The sequence below is a fragment of the Tripterygium wilfordii genome, chromosome 11, assembly GCF_013401445.1.
Source record: "Tripterygium wilfordii isolate XIE 37 chromosome 11, ASM1340144v1, whole genome shotgun sequence".
In the NCBI taxonomy this organism is placed as follows: Eukaryota; Viridiplantae; Streptophyta; class Magnoliopsida; order Celastrales; family Celastraceae; genus Tripterygium; species Tripterygium wilfordii.
In genome coordinates, this window is record NC_052242.1 from 9,967,499 (window position 1) to 9,989,748 (window position 22,250).

Consider the following 22,250-nt stretch of genomic DNA (forward strand, 5'->3'; position numbering starts at 1 on the left):
TGTTGTTGTTTCAGTAGTGGGAGGTAATTTTTCATTAAAGCATGATTGGATATAGATATAGGTGCACTATAGATCATGTAGTATGCATGCATGATTACTTCCATACACATAAAAAACTACATAATGCATATGTGACATTGCCAAATGGAAAAAGATGTGAAATTGATTATATAGGTGATGTGAAGTTAAAGAATGGAATAATATTGACAAGAGTCTTACAGGTAAAGGATTTCAATTTTAATCTAATATATGCAAGTAGGTTAGTAAAGAACACACCTTACACACTGATTTTTTATGAAAACTCATGCCCCTTGCAGGATATAGTCACTTTGAGGAATAGTGGGATGAAAATAATTCTTGTTGATCTATACTATTTACTTGAAGAACTAAGACCAGAAATGAGATATTTGTCAGTGGTTAGTTTAATTTAGAAGAATTAGCTTTGGCACAAGATATTAGGCCACCTTTCTCCGCTAAGAACATCACTACAACAAATTAGCTCTTTAGCTGCGGTCAAAACCACAACAAAAAGAACAAAAAAACCACAGGACAAAATTTTACCTGCAGTACGTAAACCACGGAGGGAGTAGGCGTCACAAAGACAATACCTGCGGTCATATAAACCGCAGGTATTTGAAAAAACGAGCACGGGACTAATCGCTCAAATACCCGCGGGTTGCAAACGCGGTTGTAAATATAAAATTCCGCGGTTACATGTGTCCTTAGATGCATGGTCACATTCAATAATGCACGGGTATAATATTGATTTAACCGCAGGTGTAAGTTGTGTTATTTTTAGTTGTCATTTTTATAACCGCAGAAAATGAGTTTTGCAACCGCAAATGGATATTTAAATAATAATTATTTTAATTTTTGTTTAATTTTAGTCTAGCAAAACAAATTCCAATATTAAAGAAATTCTAGAAATAAAAAAAATTTGTTGACATTGGATCTTAAATCATATTCATATTATATATATTACTTTAACCAAAAAGACATGGTGCATATCCTGTTTTTGGCATAACTAGTCTGGTCATTTAATTAGAATCCTAAAATACTAGTAAGTTCAACATCTTAACAACAATATTTAAGTTCTAGATGGATAAACATAAGATAATAGGGACCAGTACGTGGAGACAACTTCATGTACGTACGTAACAAGATGGACTTGCAGTATAAATTACATATAGATGAGTTTTAATACAATCACAATAAAAATCATGTTCACTAACCCATAAATTCAATGACATGGAGACTTACCAATGCTAAGTTCACAATGGTTGGTGACTAGCTGTAGAGGAGGATCAGTGCTGCTCAAACGAAGGGATAACTGCAACATTATCAGCACTACTAATATGGCAGTACACATCTCCTAGCTCTAATGTCAATCTTGACTAAGGACATGCATTGTCTTCCCATGATAATGAATATTATTGAGAAACATGGCACATGGAACACATAGGAAACCGTCATTAGGCCTATATAAATATTGATCACTCACTAAACAGGGCAATTCACGGGAGAAATGGACAAAAAGGAAAATAAAACCACATATTATGTCACCTCAGAGATGCAAACACCTGACACCAGCATGCTAAATCAATCTCCATAAGTTATTCTAATCTAAGTGATTTGCTTGCATAAAAAGTTCATCTCAGAGAAGCAAATTCAAATTCTAAAATATAGCGCAATGCATAAACCACTGATAGAGCTTATCAACAGGAGATAATCAAACGCATTGTTCATATTACCTCATTGTTTCGAGAAGTTTGCAGCTACACCATCAATGCTTTGATTTGAGCTTGTAATCCTAGAACATGCTCCTTGAACTCAGATTGAAGATTAGTCACTTGATCTTTAAGTTGTTCCTCTCCATTTCTATGTCAACTCTCCATATCAGTGGTCATTCTAAGGCCATAGAGCTGACGAGGCACTCTATTAGACTTCTGAGATGGAACTGGTCTAGTTCTAACACCTTTTACATGACCATGCCGATTAGGGCCAAAGACTTGAGTGTATACGTCATCATTTCTCCAACCAATGTCCTCCTCTCTTGATATTGCACTCTCCGGATTTTGAGTTATCTTATCTTGAAGCTCCCCCTGCATCAGAAACAATAAATCTAATAAAATTTATCCACCATCGACATAGATATTACATTATATGCACATGTAATTAGTTGTCAAAATTTCTTACTATTTTTTTTCGAACATTGTCAGTGGCAAAGCTCCCATCTCTTCTCCTGTGAGTATTGATGTACAATTGTCCATGAGAAGGAGCAATTCCATCTATTTTTTTCTGCCATAGTAAGCTCATAAAAACCAAAATTAATGTTCAAGAAAAATAATATGTATACTTGAGTTTGTATTATTTAGACACATAACACTAACCATCTCATCAGCTACTCTTGCAAAAGTTTTTGCTCCTGTAGTGCGGGTCATAACTTGTTTTGCACGATTCACTTTGTTTGTTTGACTAATTTTTTGTATCAAAAGAACAACATGGCGGATGAAGGACAAAATATTAAGTGTTTTGTGTCATCTAGCAAAATTTCTTACCATTTTTTTTCGAACATTGTCATTGATCTTTGCTAACTTGGGAGGGACGAAAGAAGCTATTTCTTCCTCTGTCATGGACTCAAGGTCGAGATATTCAGATCGAAGTCTGTATTTAAATGCTCTCCATTTCTACCCTAAGGTGTTAATCCCCCACTCTTTGATAAGAGATTCTTTCTCAAGAGGTATCAAGAATCGCTTTTGAAAGTACACAAGTTTCTTGAAAAAATCATGTGAAAAACACGTGATATACAAAAAATTATTGATGTCCCAACTGGTTAGCTTTGAGCCTTCTTTCCCAACTGGTTGTCCAAAACTATTGAATTCTACCACAATCTTTTGTCCATTTCGAAGTTTCCAAATATGTTTATGCATATTGTAACGTCGTTTCTTTGTTTTTGGTTGCTATGAAGAATTTGTAGACGAGTGATCATATATATATATATATTGCAATACATGTGTGGATGAAGACCTATATATATATATATTGTAGTACCCTGTTTCAAGCTTAAGTAAATACTAACAGGCATCATAATTCTTAAATTTCTTAAATGCAACCAGGTTTCAAATCCTCCAATACGAGAAAAAAGTTATGAGATGATAAAGTAATATTAAGGCACCCAACAAATCCTTACCAATTGAGAATTCTACACTTTCTTGTTCCGTCTTCTCCATTGTCTGTTGTCCACTCTCATCAGTTGTACGCTGTCTGGTCTCCTCAATGGTCTGGACCCTACTAGATGATCCCAGTTGATCTCTCACAAGAACGCTTCACTCATTTTGGTGCTCTACATTTATAAAATGACTAGTTATGATATTATGGTAATAAATTAAATCAACCAAAAAAATAGCATAAGAAGCAACATATAGAGATGAACTTTCTCCAGTTGCACTATCCACTAATATGTCTTCGACATCGCTCCTAACACATTGAAAATCTTCATTTTCAGATTTTTCAATATCTTCCCAGTTTGGAATGTACATAATGTTTTCATTGTTAATGGCCTCTATCATAGGCGAATCTACTCCTACGTCAAACAAATCGCATGGCCTTGTTTTAAAAACAACATGCCATCCTTTGTTCATACCATCTTAAACGTAAAACACTTGTTGAACTTGAGATGCAAACACAAACGGGTCATTGCTTGCATGCTTACCTGTGTGAACTAGTCTAGATAGATTCACACATGTAAAACCAAAGTCATCTTTCCTACAACCCCTTTTGCAGTGAACATCAACCCAATCACACCTAAATAGAACAACCTTACTATCATCAAAGTAGAAAAACTCAATTATGTCATTCAACACTCCATAAAAAGGAATATCTCCTTCTACATCAACAACTACTCCACTATTCTGAGTTTTACGGTTCCTTTCACAATCTTTTGTGTGAAATCGCATGCCATTAATTACATAACCAGATAACCTTCTAGCAACATCATCAGGGCCTCGAGCAAGCCATTTTATTCTCTCAGTGATCCCATTATCATTGATGTCTTTGTGTTTTTCCACCTAAATAGAATTCAAACTTTTATTAGTCATGTAGAATATTTCTATCTAAAGGATCACATGCTTTTCACTTATAATTGAATGTACTTACATAATTTTGGAACCGTCAAATTCCTTACTCAAAATGCTTTGAATCTCATGCTCGGTTGGTCGACGAGGACGACTTCGCCTTCTTATGATTTCCTTATGCTTCCTAATTATGTTAGAAGTTATTAAATTTGGTCATATATTAATCCTATGAATACAGTAGAATATAAATTAAACTTACTTAATGTAAGGGTTCACATCTTCACAATTGAAAAGTACATAACGATGAGCTACGGACAATGTATTGTCATCAATGTCAATTTTATGAGCCTTCCTTAAAGGACGTCCACTTTTTGTGAATATCGATAAGGAAACTTCATCATGATCATCTTCCTCACTATCATTGTTGTTTTGTGTCGATCGATTAAATCTTGTCTCAACTTCATCCAAGTATCGGGAACACAATGTCAAACATTCATTAGCAATATATGCCTCTGTAATTGAACCTTCTGATGAAGCTTTGTTACAAACATAAGACTTCAATGTGTGAAGATATCTATATGTTTGATTATGAATAGGCAAAATTAATTTCAACAGAGAACCCTATAGGAATAAATCAAAAAATAATGAATTACAAGGGTATTTACCTCTCAATAGGGTACATCCATCTATAGTGCACTGATCCACAAAGTCTTGCTTCAGTAGCCAAATAGATGACTAGATGAACCATAATAGTAAAAAAAGATGGTGGAAAAATCCTTTCCAATTCATTTAGTGTTACTGCTATTTGTTTCTCAAGTTTTAATAACTCATCAACATTTAGAACCTTTGAACATATCAATCTGAAATAGTTGCAAACTTTAGTTAAAGTCAAGGACACATTTTTTGGGAGGACACCCCTTAATGCTAATGCAAGAAGCTCTTGCATTAAAATGTGTCCATCGTGACTTTTCAAGCCCATTATTTTTCGTTGCTTTGGATCCACACAACATGAGATGCTCGAGGAATAACCATCAGGAACCTTAATACTCTTAAGCACATTGCAAAATGCTTCTTTCTCTTTTACGGTCATTGTGTGACATGCTGGTGGTAAAACCATTTTTCCATAACCACATTCTCGTGGATGAAGCTCAATTCTAATTTTCATTTGCTTAAGATCCATCCGTGCATTTACATGATCTTTTGTCCTCCCATCAATGTTCAATAATGTCCCTATAACATTGTCACAAACATTTTTCTCTATATGCATGACATCGAGATTGCGCCGCACCAAATTATGCTTCTAAATTCCAATATGATAATTGAAAAAAATGTTTTTCTTCTTCCATTGTACTCCAACATTTCTATTTCCTCGCTTCCTCTTTCCAAGTATCATATTGACATCATATAACTGGTTTAGCAACTTTGTACCATAAAGTAATGGTGTAGCTTGTCTTTCTTCACGCTCACCATCAAATGTCTTCTTATCTAATAGAAACTTGTTACTAAGCTCTAACCATCAAAGATGCCCCATATAACACCATTTTTTTACTATGATACAAACAACAAGATGTTGTTTCATAATTACACGTTGGGCATGCAAACTCGCCTTTAGTACTCCACCCTGACAAATTGGCATATGCAGGAAAATCATTTATAGTCCATAACAATGCTGCACACATCTTAAAAGTATTACCAGAAAAGCTATCGTAAGTATCCACTCCATCCTCCCATACCTCTTTCAATTCTTGAATCAAAGGTTCCAAGTATATCAATACTATTACCTGGTTGCTCTTTACCTGGAATAAGCAAAGACAAAATGAACGTAGTTTCATGCACATCCAATGTGGTAAGTTGTACGGCATCAGAATCACTAGCCACATACTGTAATTAACATTCATATTTCCAAAAGGATTGAATCCATCTGCAGCTAACCCAAGTCCAACATTTCGTGGGTCTAATGCAAACTCAGGATATCTATTATCAAAATTTTCCCAGGTAGGAGAGTCACTAGGATGCCGCTATACACCATCTTTCTTACGTTCATCCTTGTGCCATCTCATAGACTGTGCAGTCTTGGAAGACATAAACAATCTCTTAAGTCTCTCCTTTAAAGGAAACCAACGTAATATCTTTGTAGATCTTCTCATTTTAGGTCTCTTTGAGGTTGAACATTGACCAACATTTTAGGTCTCTTAGATACCCACCTTGAAGTCCCACATATTAAGCACACATCTTTATCCGTCTTTTCCTTCCAAAACAACATACAATGACTACAACAAACATCGATTTTCTCGTAACGAACTCCTAACTTCTTCACAAATCGATTTGCTTCATATGAATTACGAGGTAATTTCGCTCCTTTTGGCAAAGTAGCTTGAAACAATTCAAGCTTCATCATCATAGCTTTATTAGTCATGCCAGTAAGAGTCTTTGCATGATACAAGTAGAGGATGAAGGACAATTTGCTAAAATTTGTACACCCTGGATACAACTCTTCATATGCATCAATCATTGGATCATCTTGGCATTTTTTTGAACTTGTATCATGCCCATTATGTTCTTGTTCAGAATCTTGGGTAGTAAAATTATGATCATCACCTTCAAGATCAAGAATTGGTAAGGCACGAGTCTCACGTACAAAGGTACGAATACCATCTTTCGCAGTAGTCCGTATATGTGAACTAGGTGTTTGGCCCATTTGTGTTATTATTTTAGGCAAAGATTCCCCATGAAAATCCCAATGAGTGTATTCTTCATCAAAACCAAAACAAATTAAGTGTTCTTTAACGTCTTTCGCAATAAACCAAAAGTTATTCGTACAATTAATGCAAGGACAAAGGATCCTTCCGTCACTATCACATGCATTTTTCTTAGCAAATTCCAAGAAATTTTCGATGCCCTGCATATATTCATCTGTCAGCCTCTTAGTAATCCAACTTCTATCCATAATTTAGATATATAATTTTTTATTGTTCCGGAAATAAACACATATGTCGTTTGCTTACAATCAATATCAAAGTAAAAAAACCAACATGTCTTTTTAATGAATCACTAGTAATCTAACAAAAACTCATATCAATATAGAACAAAAAAACGAATCTGACATAGTAATCTAATGAGAACTCACATCAATCTTGAACAAAAATTAAATCTGACCAATAAACAAAGAGATCCAGCCAACCAATAACTAATGCAATATGCATTGTTCCATTCATAGCCTTGAGTCCTTGACCTTCTCAGTCAGTTTCACAAATCCAAACAAAGAAAACATAGCAAAATAATTAATTAAAATACGCACTTTCTAGGGAATGCCTACCAAAAAGTAGAGAAAAAATTCAAATACAGACAATGCCTACCAAACAGTGATTCATGCAATTTATAAGGAAAATTTTAGCTAATCTAAAGCACCACTTCATGGTTTAACCAGTAGAACTATACAATCACGTGCATAGCAAGAAGCAAAGAACATACCTAGTGCGTCAATTTCATTCAAGCATCAACGGAATCTAAAATACGACGGTCCACAGCAGTAAACCCTAGTCAAAAGAAAAGTCTACAAATTACGAACACGAATTTGAAAACCCAAGAAAAGATCCCCTTTATCAATCTTGGAAACTATAAACATAAAACAAAATCCTTACCAATTAAAATCAAAAGCACGAGAGAAAGAAGGGCAAAACACACGTGAGAAAAGAGACAGCAGAACGCACCAACAAAAAAAGGAGAAAGATGAAGGCAGATTGCACCGACAAAGAGAGAGAAGACAGAGGTTTTCACTTTTGAGAGCCCGCGTATACAAAATGATGTAGTTTAACATAAATATTTTCCACCTGCGATCATAATTTTACAGCAGTTAAAGTGCCGCAACTAATAGTGTTTTTAGACCTGCAGCCGTATAAAACCACAGATTAATAAGCGAAATCCAGCCGCGGTTTTATAAACTGCAAGTAAATATTATGTGTAGTTGTGGTCACATTATGACCGCGGGTATAAAACCACAGGGATACGGTCTTTTTGTTGTAAGGGCAGCTTTGTTGTTTGGAACAACCCTCCGGAGTTCACGCGCCTCCTCCTTCCTACTTATTTCAAGCACAACAACTTCTCAAGTTTCATTAGGCAATTAAACACTTACGTGAGCTATTTCAACCTCCACTACGTCCTTTTCTTTTATGCTAATATATGATGTGGGAACAACAAATGGGTTTTGCTTCTGTTTTCTGTGTCTTGTGAATGGTGTTGTTTTTGTTTGCCTTTTATTACTGATTAGGGAGATTTTCACATCAAACACTGTGTGCATATTTAAGCACGGTTGCTTCCTTCTCTAATAAATTATGAAGATGTAATCCCAACCACTAACTGGGCATTATTTTGATTCGCTTTTATCTTTTCTGATTTCTTATAGTTTTGTCTCTAATTTTCTAACATAAGCATTTCTGGTTCCATTCTAAAAGTCTTGTGCTATTGGAACCTCATTTAGATTGTTTAAGCCCTTTTAGATTTTCTGTGATATTTATGTTCAGTTTTCCCAATTGCCTTACACGGTATAGATTTATTTACTTTTTCTGTCAAATATGATAATCAATTGGTAAATCTGAGTCAGGGTTTCACAATTTTGTCTCGCCATCTTTTACATCTGCTAAATCAAAACATTAAATCAATTCAAAAGCTTATTACAATTTCGTTCGATGAGTAGCAGTCTCTCTCTTTCTTTTAAAATAAATGCATGATAAAGAACACAAGGCAATACACTTTCTGTTTATTGCAGAAAGAGTGTTAGATGCTAATTATCGTTTGCCAGAATCTGTAACTTACAATTGTAATACCATGTCTTTCTCTGGGTCTTTCTGTTTCACTTGGAATTCAATTAACCAGCATGAGAGTTTTGAGTAAATGGATGGCTAGACAGGTGCTAATTGTCATATTGTTTGGTTTGCCGCAAATCATGTCACCCACCCCTTTCATATGCTAGAATCAATCAAGCTGCTTTTAAGAGTTGTAATAGGCTATATGGTGCAGTGCATTTGAACAGTAGAAATGGTGCTTCGTTTTACATTGTTTTTTTGAAAAAAAAATTGTTGGAAAACTCTTATTCATGTGAAGTGAACTGAAAGTTTTTTGGGCTTCTTTATTGTTGCTATGATTTATTCGTTTCTTAAGTCTTATGTGTGCGCGTGCTTCCTTTTGGACTTTCATGGCTTCCTTGGCATAGTTCTTTATATTAGTCCTGTTCTCTTTTCTTGCATACATGATACATGCTATGGACCAGGGTTTTCCCTCGTTTTGGTGCTTTTCTCATTCACTAGCCATTCACGAGGCTAGTGAATGAGAAAATATAGTGTCCTTACAACTTACCTTAATTTATTACTATTTATTAAACTGAATTATAGTGTCCAGTATATGTGAATATCAAGACTTACTTTCTGTTTTCCCTTAGATAAGTGTCTATCTTTATGCGATCTTATTCTTAATTTTTTTCTTGATTAATGAGCTATCAAACTGAATTATCAAACTGAATTATAGTGTCCAGCATATGTGAATATCAAGACTTACTTTCTGTTTTCCCTTAGATAAATGTCTATCTTTACGTGATCTTATTCTTAATTCTTTTCTTGATTAATGGGCTATCATTAGTTTGTTAGTGACGTAGGATCAAGGTAGTTAAAATCGCGATCATGTACAATTTAACGATCTTGATTGTAGAGACCGACTAAAATAGTGGTGGAATGGAAACCTCTCAAAATGGTGTGATATCACGAGTGAAATCGATAAGATCGTTAAAATTTTATACACAATTTTGACGATTTCATTTTCCTTATTAATGGCCCACTTTTTTTTCCTGCCCATTTTTTTCTTCCGGCCCCAATCAAACTCGCTTCAACTAATTACATCGTTTAACAAATATACAAATTCAAGTGCACAACTGATTTTGTTACAACAGATATTATCTAATATTATCCACACCTTGGAAATCTCTCATTCCTAACCTCTCTAAACATCTCAATCAACAATTTCTATGGGCCTATACCAACTGTGCTGGGAAAGCTGCTACTAGTTAAGCAAATTGATGTTTATTATAACAGCTTATCAGGTAAAATCCCTCTTTCCCTGTTCAACATGTCAATGCTAGAGCTTTTGGACTTAGGTGAAAACCTTATAGAAGGGAACATTTGAAGAAGGCCAGCTTCCCAGTCTGAAAGAACTATATGTGGATGACAACAAGCTTTCAGGCTCTTTACCGGATGAAATGTATAAAAGTCTTCCAAAACTAGAGAAGTTATCATTTGCAAATAACACATTTGTTGGAACCCTACCAAGCAGTATCGGGAACCTAACAAAGCTCAAGGCAGCATTATATCTAAGTTCCAACAATTTAACAGATATGATTTCTGACTTAATCATCTCGATCAAAGCATATTTATTTTTTGTTTCGAGGCAATCTAAAATAAAATACCATGTGCAATAGCTCCACTCTCCCAAAAAAAATACCTACCTTCATGTTCATAAAAATTAAAGGTTATATTCCACGAGAACTGGGTAATCTTGTTGAATTGGAGGTACTTGCCATGAGGAATATGGGAATCGGAGGTCCAATTTCGTTTTTTATCTTCAACAATTCTTCTCTAAAAAAGATCATTCTGCATGGAAATCAATTAGTTGGGAGTTTTCCAGTGGATATATGCCATCATCTTCCTCTATTTGAGTGGCTCTTTCTTGGTGACTACAAGCTTATGGGAGGGATACACAAAAGTATTGGAAATTGTACTCTACTTATAAAGTTATGGCTCAATTATAATTACTTGAAAGGTGACCATGTACTTTTATCTAGTTTTATATTTTTCTAATAGTTTTCAAGAACGGCGCAACTATTCTCACCCCCTGTTTTTACTTCTTACACCCCTATCTACCACTATGAAATGACCCCAACTGAGACATGGTCAGCGACTGGACGTGACACACTCAAAAGTTGCAATTAATAGCTAAAGCATATGCCATTTGGGCTCAAAATGCACGCACCTCTATTATCATTTCCATGTTATTTTTCAACACTGCCAATCGTACAACTCATCCATCCAGATGTCGGCAGCTGCTGGCTAGCTTTTAGCTTGCCGGTGATGAACTTTCAATTCATCTAATTTAAAAAATAAATGAGGCTTTTTTTTTTTTGTTTCTACAATTTCGTCTAAATTTTTTTGTCTAAAATTTAAAAAAAAGGACTTTTTATCTTTTTAATTAATTTAAAAAAAAATGATTATTGATGTGACAAAATAAGAGAGGGAGGGACGTTTTTGTCTTGATTTCTAAAAAATAGATGATTCATGTGATGACTCAAATATTCAATGTAATCTCTCACCACTCTTACAATAATGTAAATTATAATACAATGGTTTCGGAAGAAAATATAGAACATCTACATTGAATGTATGCTGCAAGTTGTTTCGTATAAAGTGTAACTCATGCAGCTGCGCAATCATACCTGTATATAAATCATTGAATCATAATGGGAGACATTGGGTAACCCTCTGTCAAGGTAATCTGGACAAAATGATTATTATTAACGAACTCGATAGTGATAGTAACATGTTCATGCGACAGGGGAGGCATTGATCGCAGTGGCAAAAATGTCAAACATTGTTCAGAACTAAGAAGATGTAATATGACATTGTACCTTGAAGCAATGAAATGACCCATGTTTGACATTGTCATCCAGTTCTGAAGTGGTGCTGGTCTATCGGATTCCTAGAAGTTCAATGAGTTATATATGAAACATGTATGACCATAACCACCAAATAGATTAACATACTCTGTCCAAAATATTCTCAACTCGTCAATCAAGTTTTGCCGGACATTTATCCATGCACCCTCTCCAAAGCCAGGGCATGAATTATGGAGAAAGTAAATTTATTCCAAAGCACCCCACCCTACCTCTACCTACTTACCTACCAGGATCATCATTATATTACTGTATCAAGGAATCTGAACCACCCATCACACACACTCTCTCTCTCTTCTTCTTATTGGCGTCCCAAGAATAATAATAGGGTAATGGACTAATCAACATATCAAAACTATTTTTATGTTACACTTGTCAACTAATTAAAATATTATCTTTAGGGATTAGAGATTATTTATATTGGATTAAAACTGTGATTGAGGATTTAGTGCTTAGGTTTAGGGTTTAGGGTTCATGAATTATTTAGTGCTTAGGGTTTAGGGATTATTTATATTGGATTAAAACTAAGCATTCAAATCTCTATTTTAACATTATTAGTTTATTACTATATTAGGATGTGTTCAAATAAAATCAATTTAAGTTAGACCATATTTAATTTAAGATTTAGGGTTATATTTTTATCAATATTTATTCAATAATCAATCTAATTAAGAGTATAGGAGTATTGTAATACTATAAATTTGATACGTTAAACACACGCAAACAAAAATATTTGACGACAACATTTTTTTTTCTTTGGAAAACTATAAACTTCAATATATATCTTAAATGAATATTTTTTTAATAACATAGAACCCAACACATATCGCTACCCAACAGAACCCAAGTTTATATATTTACTTGTCCGGATTTGGTCTAGACACAGAAATCTTATTTTTATTTGTAGATTATGAATCTAAGAAAACTCTTCCATGCAAAAAAAAATGGTAACCCTAAAATGCTCATTAGTACATACTAAAGAAGCACTTATTCATGGAATATATTAGTTAATAACATTTTTTGGTAACTAAGAATTCCTCAACCCAACATATCTATCATACATGTTGGTTAGCTCTAAACTCGGGCTGTCAACTCAGCCCACTCCATGCTAGCGACAGATAAGACCGGGCTTTATGGGGAGAACGAGACCGAAGCTCATAAAATCGAGTTATTCAACAAGGTCTCCCATGGGTCTTTGGCTCATTCAAGGAATAACGACGAAACTACTGGACATGAGAGTTGAACGTGTAACGGTTTGTCAAAATAAGGTACTGTCAAAATAATTCTTATAATAAATTAAAAGCTGTGATGTGTTTGGTGAAACTTTTACTGTTGTTAGTGGTTAAGCTGTGTAAATTTTTGTTTGATTGTATTAATTATTATTAATGAATAAAAATAATTTATTTCATATATATAAGTTATTACAACTATAAATGAATAAATATTAATTTATTATAAGAATTGTTAATTTATTATTTATAATAGTTATTAATTTACTTTAATATTTATTCAAAATGGATAATTAATTCATTATAATAATTACTAATTTATTATAACAATTATTAATTTATTATAAGACCGTCCATTACTTGCACGTAAAAAAATTTTTTGGCATAGATTTTGTTATATATTTTTTGAAAAGAAAAATTGTCTTGTCCATTACAGATCCATCAGAGTGCATCATTGCTGGCTGTACTTTGTTAGCAAAATTTGTGCTGCATTTATTAAATTTTGATCCCATTGAAAGAAAAATATTGAAGAAATTAAAAAAAAGCAAAGAAGCTGACAGAACCCTATTGTGTCTTTTCATTAGGGAGTGCAAATAAAAAATTGGGGGGTTTCAATAGGATAACCCTTTCAAGAATCATATGTTAGAAATTTATGGATGAATGGACAACTATCGATTCACATCTTTGACAGGTACAATCCCTCTAGAGGTTGGTCACCTACAAAATCTGGAGTCACTAAGAGTGTGTTTGGATTGAGAGATTTGGGGGGAAGGGAAAGGGAAGGAAGAGAAGGGAAGAAAATGGAAGGGAAAATACATTTTCCTCCCTCATGTTTGGATAGATAAAAAAAGGAAAGGAAAGAAAAGTACTTTAATTTATTAGTTTATCCTTATTTTTTTATGTTTAAGTGTTATGTCCAAGGGTAAAACAAGTTTTTAACTTATAAATAACTTAATTAATAATCTCTTCCCTCCAAATGACTCCATTTTGGGAGGAAAGAATTTTGACAAAAATTTATGAAATCTTCCTCCCAAATCCCCTCAAATCCCTCCCCTTAATGTTTTATAAACTATCCAAACAAGGGAATTGGAAGGAAACTCACTTTCTCTTCTCTTCCCTTCCCTCCAAATCCCTCAATCCAAACACACTCTAAATATGATGCCCAACTATCTCACTAGCATCATTTCATCTAGTATTTTCAACATTTCAACACTGAAAATCCTTTCACTGACAGACAATAGCCTCACAGGCAATCTTCCACCAAGCATAGGCCAAACTCTTCCAAATCTTAAGGAAATTTATCGATGGATGAATCAACTTAGTGGACCAATTCCAAGATCTATCTCCAATGCTTCCCAACTCACAACGATAGATTTGGCAAATAACTCCTTCATTGGAAATATTCTCACCAGTCTCAGCAACTTGAGATCCCTTCGAGTCAGCCTTGCAAAAAAATACCTGAATGGTGAATCATCTAGACAAGAATTAACGTTTCTCTCTTCCTTGACAAATTGCCTGAATTTAAGATGTCTTGCCTTATCACAAAATCTATTGAATGGTATTCTGCCAAGTTCTATTGGTAATTTCTCTTCAACACTTGAAAGCGTTGCTCTAGTAAATTGCGGACTTAAAGGGGGCATTCCCATGGAAATTGATAACTTAAGCAACGTAATACTTATAAGCCTTTCAATTAATGAACTAACTAGACTAGTTCCACCTACAGTCGGTAGATTACAGAAGCTCCAGATATTGTATCTTAATCAGAATAAACTCAAGGACAAATTTCATCTGATGTCAATTACAGAGATCTCTCTTTGGCATTTGATCATAATATGCTAAATGGATCAATACCTGCATGTATTGGCAATCAGTCTAGTCTGAGATATCTGAATTTGAGGAGCTCTAACAATCTCAGTTCTACTATTCCAACAACCTTGTGGAGCCTTACTTATGTTTTGGAGGTTTACTTACATTCAAGCTCTTTGAGTGGCTCCCGTTCTTCAGAAATTGAAAGTTTGAAGGTCCTCAACGTAGTTGATTTATCGGGGAATCAACTATCAGGTAATATATCCAATAGCATTGGTGGACTAAAAGATCTAAAGCAACTCTTACTTGCAAAAATAGTTTTCAAGGTAATATTCCATAATCATTTGGTGGCTTGACAAGCTTGGAGAGTTTGGATCTCTCTAATAATAATCTCTCCGGAGTGATTCCAAAGTCATTGGAGAAACTTTCATATCTTAACTATTTTAATGTCTCTTTCAACAAGTCACAAGGAGAAATTCCAAAGTCTGGACCGTTCTTAAACTTCTCCACTAAATTGTTTGTGTTCAACAATGGACTTTGTGGCTCACCTCGATTTCAAGTTTCACCATGCAAAGCTATCAGAACAGAAAGATCCAAGCCAATTTTGCCACTTTGATTGAAATACAATTTGCCAGCAATATTTGCATGTGTAATATTGGTGGTGTCTATTATAATTGTTCTTCTAAAATGTCAAAAAATTAAACAAAATTTGACAATGCAAGACAATCTAATACAAATGGGTTTAGTGAGGGCAGCTTACTTGGCACTGGAAGTTTTGGCTCTATATACAAGGGAATACTTTCGGATGGAAAGGAAATTGCAATAAAGGTGTTCAATTTGTAATTAGACGGAGCTTTTAGAAACTTTGAAGCTAAATGTGAAGTGATGCGTAACATTCGACATCAAAATCTTGTGAAGATCATTAGCAGACAACACTAATTTCAAAGCCTTGGTATTGGAGCTCATGTGTAATGGAAGCCTACAAAGATGGTTGTATTCTCACAACTATTTTTGGATGTAGTCTCAAGGCTAAACATTGTGGAAGATATTGCTATGGCATTGGAATATCTTCATCAGGGTAATTCAACACCAATTGTTCATTGTGATTTAAAACCCAGCAACATACTACTGGATGAAGATATGGTGGCACATGTTGGTGACTTTGGCATTGCCAAACTATTGGGTGGAGGAGAAGCTATGAGACAAACAATGACATTAGCAACCATTGGATATATGGCTCCAGGTGATAATACTCAACAAATTCATCATTTAGATTGAGTTTAGCATTGCTTATTTTTAGTTTATTTAAGTTTATTTAACTTGATTCCTTCAATATAGAGTATTGTGGTATAATCTTGAGACGACTAACAATTTCAATTTTTTAGAGTGTGGATCCAAGGGAATTGTTTCTACAAGATGGGATGTATATGCTTTCGGTATCCTACTAATGGAGACTTTCACGAGAAAGAAGCCTAGGGAAATGAATTTGAAAAGTTAGGTGAAAGAATCATTAGCACATGCACTAATTGAAGTTGTTGATGCCAATTTGTTGAAGAGAGAGGACAAACATTTTGATGCTAAATTGAATTGTATTTCATCTATTATGGAATTGGCTCTGGTTTGCATAGAAGATTCAACAGAAGACCCGATAAACATGAGCGATGATTTGATTATGCTCCAAAAGTTCAAGAAAAATGATGTTGAAGGATATCAGAGCAGAGCGTAATACAAGATGTGAGGTTCCTTTTCTTTAATTTTCTTCTTCTTGAACATATAACATTCAACTTTCAATTACAATCACATATGATGAATATTAGAATAATATTGTTTTTTTCCTTTAATTGCCATGGAATAGCTGCATCTTTTCTTTCTTTTTTTTTGTGCGAAAAAGGATATTCTATTCATGATTCTTCTGTTGCATGCGGATAGAATGAAGAGGCAACCATATTAGCCATCATAGTGCCTAGTGAAGAAGTAAGAGAAGAAGAGTACGTATCCAAGACTGTCAAAGGCCTGGTGTAATAAGTATTAACTATACATTTGTGCTATTAGTTGTCATTTGACTTCAAAGATGACTATTAGTACTTTTACTATGGCCTAACGTTTTCAGGATTATTAAGTGTGTAATAGGGGCTTGAAAACTTACACTGAGAGTAATGGTTGCTTGAGCATAAAGCCTTAAATAGTTTTGTTTAGCTATTATGTAATTTCTTATCCAAATAAATAAATATGAAAAGGCAACGCCTATGCATAGTTCATATATACATGATTCCCCCAAAAGCATGATGAGAAACGCATAATTGCCACATGCTCTTAAGAAATATTTAATAAAGGGTATCAAAAAGTTAGGTTTATGTTGGTGTCTTGAGTTTAGGATGTGATGATTATGTATGTGCAAGGGTATCAAACGAACTGTGTGCAATATGAGAATACAAAACTATGGGTTCAAGGGCTTCTTCTTATAAAAGATTTAAAAATTTTAAGTGTCACACGAGAAAAGCAGGAGATAGAAGACAAACACTGGAATGAAGGTACTTTCTTAAAATGATAAAACAATACATCGTTGGAATACATCGGAAATTATCAACTGGTGTATAATAATCATGCAGGTTTTAAAGAAGAGAAGGTGGCATGTTATGGATTTAGAAAGTTCAGAGGAATTTTCAATTGTGGAATAAGAAAGTTTGACTTATGTAAAAAAATCATGAGTCTATTGTTGGAAAGTAAGTGTATGATTTGTAGTATAGGATAAGAGAAATTGATATGTAGAACAATTTATATATGATCAAGTGTACTGGAACAAGACAAATTAGATGTTTGATATTAAATCATAAGCATATCAGTAGTACATATACAAGATAAGGACATGTAAAACAATATATGAATCAGTATATGTATGTCATATATATGATGAATCAAAAGGCACTCTTGAATATGATATTATATGAGACAATTTCTAACTTGTAATCGAATAATGATTTAAAGATTGCTTTTCTATCAATCATAGAAACAAATTGGTTTGATAGAATACAATATCATAGTTTTGATGTGTGACCCAAGTAGAATAATGATATCAAAAACAAAGTATATCAGCAAAGATATAATTCAAATACAGAAGCAATGTTTATGTGAACATGTATAGAGGCAGATTGAATGCTTTAATAATCGCAGATTGAATGCTTTAATGATCTCAATAATCCAGCCACTTGATGTCCACTCTTTTCAGGCAAGCACCTCCCAAGATACAACACTATTTTATTGCAGGTAAGTAACACTTCAATACCACACAGCTCTTTCGAACCAAGAAATGAATGTACTCTCAGATTTGTGACAAAGGAAGAAGAGAAGAAGAATGTTTTTGGTGTGTCTCAACTCTACAACAAAGCTCTCTATTTATGGTAGAGCCTTACAACAAAATGGTCCACAAAATCAGTGATATGAACTGATTTTTGGGACTCATTTTTTACCAAATATTTTAGCTCAACCGCCCACTTACATGGTGGACTTATGGTCAACCAATCCTTGACCATAAACAACCCACATGCTTTGCGGGTGGACCTTAACTAACTTTGAATTAGTCATATTATGCACTACAATGTATTTGGGAATTGTGCATGAGTGGAATACGTGGCTTAATGGAGTATATTTTCATTCAACTTCCACGTAATGATATTTATACCATTATTTTCAACATATATATTTTGGGACTCCGCTCATCCAACTCAAAAGGTGGACAAGCAAATGGACCTTATTCTACTATGAAAATAAATTTGAAAGAAATAGTTGTAGGTGTAACTGTAATTGTTAAGAGTTGCATTGATAGATAATTGTAGCTGTACATTTTGGTTAAGTGTGTTACTTTTGGGCATATTATCCATAAGGTACCTAACCAACAAATCCTAAAATGACACCCCTTTTTGAAAATGCTTACAACATATTACAATATTACTATTATTGACTTTAGTTATTACATTATGTGAGATTAGTTGGTGCTTGCCACTTGGTGCAAGAAAATACTTGCATCAATGATGAGTAATGAAGATAGAAAAATAATAATTATCATACACAAAATAAATCATATTTGAAGAGAATAAAATTACTCTTCTTTATAGAGAGCATATTTGAAGAGAAGTAGAAAGGATATGACAAACCTTGGCAAATACTTTTGTACTGAGTTCATTATGAGGATAAGGCTGGTAATGCTGCTGTTGTGATTGAATATAAGATTCTCTATATGGTTTTGTAAGAGGTGCAATTTGAGGAAGCCTCTGGTTGACATCATCACTTATTTCTGTTTATCAGGTCTTGCTCCAACAGAAACCATTATACTTCCAATGATAGGAGTAGTAGTTAATGGAAGAAAAGAGGTGAAGGCAGAAGACATCACCTGAAAACCTTTTTCTTGGCTCCAGAATTCTGAATGGTTTGCACAAGGGCTAAAGGAATGATTGCGGGAACTGAAAGTGAATTGTTCACAACAGAGTGATCATTGCTACTACTAGGATCTAATGTCAATTGGCTAACCTTCAACATGGTAGCTAGCTCCTTCACAAATTCTTGTCAAGGTTGAGGTGGAGCTGGTTGTTGAATGCTCTGTGTAGACTATTGTGGAGCTGAGGCTGAATACAGAACTTGTTGTAAACCTTCCATTGATTAAAGAATTCTTTAAAATTTATGGGAATTACGTTGAAGAGTTTATTGATTCTGTAATAGAGTCTATTGACATGCTTGTCGCATATTCTTTGCTATTTGTTCCATAGTCTACATCAAGTTGTTATTTGTCTAGGAGATTTCTCAGCTTAAAAGTTTGACAAGAATATGACTTACATCTTCTTTTCCTTCACCTTCATCGGAATGTGTGTGTTGAAGAACGTTATGTGAGTCCCTTGTTAAAAGATGTAGAGACGGATCTTTAGCTACTTGTTCACCTATCGCTACTTATATTGTTCTCTTTGTTCATACTACCTTTACTTTAAATAATGTTCTCTGTGTGGCTCACAGAACCAATGACTACATTCAATTCTTCCGGTGTTCCGTCTTCTGACAAATTATGATATGAAAGGTTAGGACACCTGAACTTCATAGATCTACAAAAAATATCAAAGTCAAAAGATGTTCATGGAATTCCTCACATAAGCTCGAAATATGGGATATGTAGTCCTTGTCAAATGGGTAAGCGAACAATCTCTGCTCACAAAAAAATACATTATTATGACTGTTGGTGATTTGTCCAGATACATTTAGGTAAGGTTCTTGCAAGAAAAAGCAGACACTTTTGATGCCATTTATGATCGGTATCTAATACTAAAGAATGAAAAGAAGGATGATAATTTTCACTTGTGCAAAATCAGGTATAATCATGATACTGAGTTTGAGAATGTAAAGTTTGATATGTTCTGCAGAGAACATGGAATAAAGCACGAGTACTCAGCCCCCAAAACTCCTCAACAGAATGGAGTACTTGAAAGGAAGAATCATACTCTTCAAGAGATGGCAAGAACTATGCTACATGTAAAATCGATTCGACAAAAGTTATGGGTTGAAGCCATCAACACTGTCTACTATGTTTCAAACCGAGTTCATATCAAATCAGGTACTTTCTATACTTATTATGAATTGTCGGAATGTAAGAAACCTATGGTTAAGCACTTTAGAGTATTTGGGAGTAAATGCTACATCTTGAGAGATAGAAAAAGTCTAGGTAAGTTTGACACTTGTAGTGAGGAAGGTATATTCCTTGGATATTCTCTTCATAGTCATGCATATCAAGTCTATAATCATAGGACTATGAATATAATGGAATCTACAAATATTGTTGTAAATGATGAGATAGTGAAAATTTTTGATAAATGTACGAGAGAATATAGTGATAGAATTATACTACAAGACGAAGCTGAACCGAATGAATAAAAAGTAGGTACTATCAAAAACAAAGTCACATAAGTAACTAGAGAGCAGTTTACGTCTGATGACCATGCGAAGAAAACTGAAGTAACCTCTTGTAAGCCAACGATAGAAGTACTGGTACCTTCTCAAAAAGTCAAAAAGAGTCATTCTAAGGGCTTAATGTTGGCAGATATATGCTCCAATGAAAACAAGTAAATAGATGAGAGAAGAAGTTAGTCACATGTGCTATGTGTCCCATATAAAACCCAGAAATGTGAAGGAAACATTAAGTGATGATTACTAGGTCAATGCAATGCATGATGAGTTAAATTAGTTTGACAAAGATGATGTTTGGACTCTTGTACCTAAACAAGATGAAATCAATTTCATAGGCACCAAATGAATTTTCAAGAATAAATCATATAAAAATGGAACAATTGTTAGAGACAAGGCCAGATTGGTAGCTCAAGGTTACACCCAAGTTGAAGGAATTGATTTGGATGAAAGTTTTACTCCAGTGGCAAGACTTGAATCCATTCGTATCCTTCTGTCAATTGCTTCCTTACTCGGGTTCAAGTTATTTTAGATGGACGTAAAGAGCGCATTTCTAAATAGATTTATAACTGATGAAGGGTATGTCAAGCAACCTCAAGGGTTTAAGGAACCTAAATATGAGTCTCATGTGTACAAGCTAAACAAAGCTCTGTATGGACTCAAACAAGTACCTTGGGCATGGTATGAGAGACTTACAACTTTTCTTTTGAGTGCAGGTTTTGACAGAGGAACTATAGACAATACACTTTTTATAAAAAAAGATCAAAAACATATTGTGGTTGCCCAAATCTATATGGATGATATTATTTTTGGGTCTACTTCTGCAACATTCACAAATGACTTCAGTGAACTAATGAAGTCATAATTTTAGATCATTCTTTCTAGGTTTCTAGGTGCAACAAAATGATGATGGATTTTCATTTCTCAGTCAAAATATGCTTGGAACCTTATGAAGAAGTTTGATGTAGCCTCGTGTAAGCCTTCACCCATTCCCATGAGCCCAAGCATAAAGTTAAGTAAGGACTCCATTGATAAATCTATAGATCAAACTTACTACAGGAGTATGATTGGTATTTGTTATACTTAACAACAGATAGACCTGATATTGCTTTCAATGTGTGTGTTTTTACTAAGTATCAAGCAGATCCTAAATAGTCTCATTGGACTGCTGTTAAAAGAATTTTGAAATATGTCAATGGAACATTTGACTTAAGAATCTTTTATTCTAGGGATACTAATATCTCTCTTGCAGGATATTTTGATGCTGATTGGGCAGGATGCAGTGATGACATGAAAAACACTTATGGTGAATGCTTTTAGATTGGAAACAATCCAGTTTCACGGCACGACAAGAAACAAAATTTTGTTTCCATTTCTACAGTTGAAGTATAGTACATAGCTGCTGGTAGCAGTTGTACACAACTATTGTGGATGAAACAATCGCTTCAAGACTACAGGTTAACACAGGAAAGTACGATTGTTTTTTGTGAC

At 34.2% G+C, this 22,250-nt stretch overlaps 2 protein-coding genes across 2 annotated transcripts; one reads left to right on the plus strand and one right to left on the minus strand.

Annotated features, from left to right (window-relative positions):
- Positions 1-1,496: 1,496 nt before the first annotated feature.
- LOC120009919 lies at positions 1,497-2,406 on the minus strand. Its single transcript, XM_038860653.1, has 2 exons — positions 2,197-2,406; positions 1,497-2,102 (listed from the first exon to the last, which is right to left on the minus strand). The coding sequence occupies exons 1-2, from the start codon at positions 2,314-2,316 to the stop codon at positions 1,884-1,886; spliced, it is 339 nt and encodes a 112-aa protein (XP_038716581.1). The 5' UTR covers positions 2,317-2,406; the 3' UTR covers positions 1,497-1,883.
- Positions 2,407-14,845: 12,439 nt separating this feature from the next.
- Positions 14,846-16,545, plus strand: LOC120008768 (LRR receptor-like serine/threonine-protein kinase EFR). Its single transcript, XM_038859142.1, has 4 exons — positions 14,846-15,074; positions 15,841-16,062; positions 16,205-16,255; positions 16,448-16,545. The coding sequence occupies exons 1-4, from the start codon at positions 14,846-14,848 to the stop codon at positions 16,543-16,545; spliced, it is 600 nt and encodes a 199-aa protein (XP_038715070.1).
- Positions 16,546-22,250: the final 5,705 nt, after the last annotated feature.